The sequence below is a fragment of the Pinus tabuliformis genome, chromosome 4_2 (genome assembly GCF_031772625.1).
Source record: "Pinus tabuliformis cultivar Carrire ecotype Pingquan chromosome 4_2, CPIR1, whole genome shotgun sequence".
Lineage (NCBI taxonomy): Eukaryota > Viridiplantae > Streptophyta > Pinopsida > Pinales > Pinaceae > Pinus > Pinus tabuliformis.
In genome coordinates, this window is record NC_142304.1 from 858,084,427 (window position 1) to 858,091,182 (window position 6,756).

The following is a 6,756-nucleotide window of genomic DNA, read 5'->3' on the forward strand; positions in this document are numbered from 1 at the left end:
GCCAAAGCCAGAGCCAGAGCTAGACCCAGAGCCAAGAGCCAGAGCCAAAGCCAGAGCCAAGAGTCGAGAACTAGAGTAGAGAGCCAGAGAGCCAGAGCCAAGAGCCAAGAGCCAGAGCTGAGAGCTAGAGCCAGAGCTGAGAGCCAGAGCCGAGAGCCAGAGCCAAGAGTCAGAGCCAAGAGTCGAGAGCCAGAGCTGAGAGCCAGAGCCAGAGCCAAAGACAAAGCCTAGAGCCAGAGCCAAGAGTCGAGAGCCAAAGAACCAAACAGCCAGGGATAAAAATGGTAGTCTAAGCCCAATGGTTCAGTCATAACCAATTGGAGTTGGGTGTGGAACTTGTAAAATAATTCAACCATAATCTGAAAGAGTATAATCGAGTTGATTAGAGCTCAAGGAGACGTAGCCCAAGAGGTTTGGGTGAACTCCATATTATATTGTTGTTATGTGTGTTTTCTTATTACTGCATTGTATTTATTGTTATATGTTTTATATCAGTTCAAGCAAATAAACTTAAAGCATTTAACACTTAAAGTACAAACACAAGCATACACCTATTTCAAGTCCTTTAATTTCAAAAATTGTCAATCATAAGCATAGATCTTGGGAATATATAAGCTTTGGAGTGGGAGAGGCTCTTGTAAGTTGACAAGAAGCCTTTAGGTATCCATTTCAGATCATATGATGTAGTATTCAGCAAAGGAAAGGCATTCCTAAGACACATAGCCATGGTTTAGACCAAGAGGATTTGGTTTCGAGTGAAGAATCTCTACAAGATGGAGGTAGATGACTGTGCTGCATTGATTTCCAAAGCAGAATTGGTGCAAAGGCAAGATATTGGTGAGTTATGGCATAGAAGGTTGGGCCACTTGCATCATGGGGCCTTGAAGATAATGCAACAGATTTCTACCAGACTTCCCAAAGGTAAACTTGAGCAAGTGGACACATGCAAAGGTTGTACCTTGGGTAAGTATGCAAAATATTCCTTTCATGATCGAGACAGTTGAGCTGAAGCAATCTTGGAGTGAGTTCATATAGATGTGTGTGGACCATTCTCGATAGCCTCCACCACGAAACAAAGGTATTATGTGATTTTCATTGATGATTTTTCTCGTAAATGCTGGATCTATTTCATGCAGAAGAAGGATCAAACCTTCTCAAAGTTTTGTGAGTTCAAAGCTTTGGTTGAGAAAGAATTAGGGAAGAATATCAAGGCCTTGAGAAGCGACAATGGTGGAGAGTATGTCTCTCAAGAGTTTAAGGACTTTTGTGCAGCGGAAGGAATTAAACGGGAATTGACGGCACCTCATAACCCACAATAGAATGGGGTGGCCGAGAGGAAGAACAGAATGATTGTGGGGGAAGCTCGAGTGATGCTGCATGACTAAGGCCTACCACTTCATTTGTGGGCTGAGGCATGAAACACAATGGTGTATTTGCATAATAGAAGCGCGCATCGTATTCTTGGGATGAAGACACAAGAGGAAGCTTTCTCCGGGAAGAGACCAGATGTGAGTCACTTCAAGATCTTTGGCTCATTGGTATTTTGCCATGTGACCAAGGATGCCCGGAAGAAACTTGAGCCAACTGCTGAGTTGGGGATACTTATGGGGTACACTAATACACCTCACAACTATCAGGTGTACTTGCCTACCAGTCGAAGGACAGTGGTACACAGAGATCTAAAGTTTGACGAGCAGAAGGCCATGTGAGTTTCCCTTGAGAAGGAGCTCCAACTATAGGCTATGGAGGAACTTTTGGTTCCTAAGGAGGAGGAGCTTCATACTGATGAGGAGCAGCCGCATGCAGAGGTTCCAGGAGTGGAGGCATCCACTCAAGCAGAGTATTCTAGAGATGGGCAGAAGCGCTCAAGGGAAGCTGACAGAGTATTGTCAGATGCGAGAGAGAATGTGGGAGAACCATCTTCTTAGTGTAGACAGAGGAGGTCACCTGATAGGTACACTGGATACATGGCTCTTATTGGGGAATGTATTGAGACTGAGCCATCTTCCTTTGAGGAAGTAGTGCAGCAGCCGATTTGGGTTAAATCTATGGTGGAGGAGTATGACTCCATAGTTCGGAAGAGTGTTTGGGATGTGGTTCCAAGACTGGAGAACAAGTCAGTTGTGAGTTCCCATTGGCTTTACAAGGTAAAGAAAGTTGTTGATGGTAGTGTGGAGAAACATAAAGCAAGGTTTGTTGCCCGTGGTTTCTCACAGGTAGAGGGGATCGACTATGATGAGACCTTTTCTCCTGTAGCAAGGTACTTATCTATCATATCGATGTTGGCACTATCAGCACAAATGGGTTGGAAGATCCATCAGATGGATGTGAAGACTACATTTTCCAATGGAAAGATTGAGGAAGAGGTGTACATAGACCAACTGGAAAGTTTTGAGACCTTCGATCGTGAGTCACATGTGTGCTGACTCAAGAGAGCTTTGTACGGGCTGAAGCAAGCACCTCGTGCTTGGTACATCAGGATCGCCAACTACTTCACCGGGTTGGGCTTCACAAAGAGTGAAGCGAATGCGAACTTGTACCACATCATGGTGGAAGGTAAGTAGTTGATCATTGTTATTTATGTTGATGATCTGATATTGATAGGTGATGATCAGTTGATCATGTCTTGCAAGGAGGACCTTGCAAGAGAGTTCGAGGTGAAATACATGGGTCTCATGCACTACTTTCTAGGCATGGAAGTGTGGCAGAAGGATGGGGAAGTGTTTGTGTCTTAAGGCAAGTATGCCAATGAGATACTCAAGAGATTCCACATGGAGAAGTACAATCCCATGCAAACTCCTCTAGCAGGTAACTAGAGAAAGGAGGATGCTACTTCAGGAGAAGTAGTAGAAGCTACTATGTATAGGTAGCTTGTGGGTTCAGTGATGTACTTAGTGAACACACGACCAAATTTGTGCTATGCAATGAACCAGCTGAGTCAAGCTATGGTTCAAACTACCAAGCTATTTTGGAAGGCAGTGAAGCATGTTTTGAGATACCTCAGAGGCACATCTCAGTATGGATTATGGTACATATAGTCAGAGGGAGTGAAGCTACAGGGCTTCACAGATGCAAATTTGGCAGGGAGTCCATCAGATTGGAAGAGCACATTGTTGAGCACTAGAAAAGGTATGCAATTGCCACCTATTTCTTTATCTTTTCCTTTAATTCATAACTTCTTTACATTTTAATATGGTCATATGATAAAGGATTATGATAGAATTGAGGGGAATTGTGATTGATGTAAAATGATTAATTATTGTCTTTTTTTATGCAGAAAGTGAAGAAAACAAAAAATCACTATTCTGGAGGAAAAGACAAGGCAAAACCAACTGTTGTCCCTTTGACAGGGAACTGCATCCAGACGAGGAAATCGAGATCGGAGCACATGGGCCAGGAAAAGGAAGAAGAAGTGCAGTATTAACGCAAGAGGACGAAAAGATAACTGAAGATTAAAGATATGGCAAATCCCTCAGGATCCTTTGATCCTGAGGGATCGCTACCTCAAGGCTATCTATATTTTTGGTATTCCCGCCTGGCCATTATAAAAAGGGACAGCACTGCTAGCCCAAGGGGTGGATTATTGTTGATTTATAGAATTCATTGTTGTAATCTGAACTTTGATCATCGACTCTCTTTAAAGAGCGATAGCTGTAACTCTGCTTTTATTATTAATACATAAACTTCATTGTTGTTCTGTCATCTGATCCTAGAGTAACCGTAGCAGTGCGTCCCTGGTGGCTAAGGGCCTAGCCCTAGTGGATCACTTGCTTTCTGTATCATTATTTTCCGATTACAAGTCGTGTGTGGTTTGATTTCCTTTACTTTCTTTATTTAGTGATCTTCTGTTCTTGAAAATTTCTTGCTCTGTTATATTGAATTCATAATTGAAGAGTAAGATTATTATTTGCAACTAAAAATGTTATGTTGTTCATTCTGAAATAATATCGCATTGTCTAATTTGGATATTGTTGTTCATTTACAGATTGAAATTGTTGTTCATTTACAGATTGACATTAATGTTCATTTACAGATTGACATTGTTTTTTTTTTTTCCTCTGGAAAAATCCGTAAAGTTTTCATTAATATGAAAAGGTTACATATGTAGATGCTTTTCGCATATGCCATTTGATCACTGTGGATCAGTACATTTTACAAAAAATTACATTGTTCATTTGTCTGATATAAACACTTGTGCAATCCTGTTTTTGTCTGTAAAAAGATTTGTTGCCTTTCGGCACCCTTCAGTTGGTTCAAAAAAGGCTATACAAAAAACTGTGATCTTGTAATGCTGCTGCCATTTCGATATGTTAAGTGGGGGGTAGACCCGCTGTAGGATATCCCGGGTCTATATAAGGACGATGATAGAATTTTCGTTCTTGCTGATCCAAAATTTCGATGATCTCCCATAATCCACGATCCATCAGCGCGGCCTCCTTGGACAGTTTGTCAGCCTCCATATTATGTTCCCTGTAAATGTGTGCAACAGTGATATGGTTAAAAGCCTCTTTGAGCTGCCGAACTTCATCAAATATGACTCTGAGTGTGTGCAAGTGACATGTAGAAATCTCATTGAACCAATTTGTAATAATCTGAGAGTCCCCATATATGTTGATACTAGTGCAATGATGACTTAGAGCAAAATGAAGGAGGTGACGCAATGAAAAAAGCTCAGCATAATTGTTTGTTCCTGCCCCCAGTCCAGCTTTTATGTGGTAGGAGTGATTTGAGTTTAGGTGCAGGATGAAACCACCCCCACAGCTTTGAGCATTTGCAGCTCCATCGAAATATGCCCAAGGGGTACCCTGATCAATGATGGGAGGAGGATTTGGTCGACGGGCTTTTGGGGGGGGCGGGTCAGGTAGCTCTTTGAATGCTGAGATAATGCCGGCTTCAATGAGAGGCCAAAGTGGGACCTTGTCATCGAAGATCAATCTGTTCCTAACTTTCCAGATGTACCAGTTTACAATAATGGGAAGGTTTGCCGCCTTCGTTCCTTTGTGTCTTTTGTCCCAATCAATCCAAGCACTGATTGGATCAGGCCCACTCCAATCCCCGTTGAAAGGGATGAAAGGCTTAATATTGTTCCATACTTGCTGTACAGAATTGCAATGCAGAAATAAGTGCACAGAGGATTCAGAATCAGCTTTGCAGAGAGCAGAGAGCACATCTCGTCGGACCATGCAGTGCTCGTCGCATAAGGAAATCTCCCGTGGGTACCCTGTTCCGAAGGACGCACCAGGTAAATAGCTTTGACCGAGGCGAGGCTGAGAGTTTCCATATTTTCTGCCACCAACTATCTAGTACCTCGGGCTTTTTCTGAATGATAAGTTGTGTGTATCCCTCCTTTGGAGTGTACGATCCACTATCAGCCTGATACCATATCAGTTCGTCCGGACCCTCAGTTATTCTGATATGGGATTCCATCAGGGCAGCACAATAATCTTGCCAGGTCGTGTGCCATCTCAGTGGAAGGTTTAGTTGATAAGCAGTCTTCCAAGCCTGGTGAAATATGTCAGAATGGTCCTGATCCGCTATCTGAGCAATCACCTTGATGCCATGTGCAGAAAGAAAATCCACCAGGGCTAGCGGAAGCAGGTGTCTCCCTCCACTGCCACTCCAAGGGTCAAGACCAACTCGTGCTCTGTCTCCGCTTTTGATTCTCCAAACAATGTTGTTCCTGATGAGCGGCAGAGCATGTAGCAGGGCCTTCCAGATAGATGATATTCCAACTTTGTTCCAAGTTGGCAGTCTGAGCCAATCCATAGCGTTTAGGGGCCAAATGTATTTGTGGTAAACAATGGTGGTCCATAAGCTGTGAGTTGTCATCAGGGCCCAGCCCATCTTGGCTGCCAGAGCACAGGCGAAGGTGGGGAGATCCTTTAAACCCCAGCCACCCCATTTCTTGGGGAGGGCAATCGAATTCCATCTAACCCAAGCGAAAGTGCGCTTTTCTTGTTTACCAGCCCATAGATATCTGTTGCAAAGTCGCTGAAGCTTTGATAAAATATTTCGGGGTATCCAAGCGAGCGCCATCCAAAAAACTGGAGTTGCTTCCAGCACGGATTTGATCAAGGTTAATCTGCCAGCCCTGGATAGATATCTAAAGCTCCAGCATGTGATCCTTTTCTCAACTTTTGCTACCAGCCAAACCCAGTCCGCGATCTTTTGTGAGGTAGGTTTTAGCCAGTATCCCAGGTATTTAAGCCCCCTGTCCAGAGGTTGGGTGGAAAAAGGAAAAGCTTGGCTTGCAACATATGATTCATTTACTGAAGTGCCAACCAGAGTGATAGTAGATTTTGTCCGATTTACCTCCATCCCTGTTGCCTGGGCAAAAAGCTTTAATATTCTGTTGAAGGTGGAGGTATCCTGAATGCTGCCATCTAGCATGATAAGCACATCATCTACGAACAGTAGATGGGTAAGAAAGCACTCATCAGAGATTTTTAGGCCCCTGATGGATCCATCCCTCTTTGCTGTGATAATTAATCGACTCAGGGCTTCCATCACCAGGAGGAAAAGAAGGGGTGACAGAGGACAGCCCTGTCGAAGGCCTCTTTCGGAGTGGAAGAAGTGAGAAGCGGCACCATTGATAAGAATGCTAAAAGTAGGGGATGTGATACAAGCCATAATCCAGTTGATGAGGGGGAGGGGAAATCCCAAATGTATGAGGATCATTTTGATGAAGAGCCAGCTTACACGATCAAAGGCCTTTGAAAGGTCAATCTTGAGGAGAATGCATCTGAGTCGTTTGGT

General features: G+C 43.5%; 1 protein-coding gene across 1 annotated transcript; it reads right to left on the reverse strand.

The window, feature by feature from the left end:
- Positions 1 to 4,310: 4,310 nt before the first annotated feature.
- Positions 4,311 to 6,507, reverse strand: LOC149172367 (uncharacterized). The gene is made up of 2 exons (XM_089426298.1): positions 5,308 to 6,507; positions 4,311 to 5,096 (listed from the first exon to the last, which is right to left on the reverse strand). Exons 1-2 carry the CDS (start codon positions 6,505 to 6,507, stop codon positions 4,311 to 4,313), a joined length of 1,986 nt encoding a protein of 661 aa, XP_089282424.1.
- Positions 6,508 to 6,756: the final 249 nt, after the last annotated feature.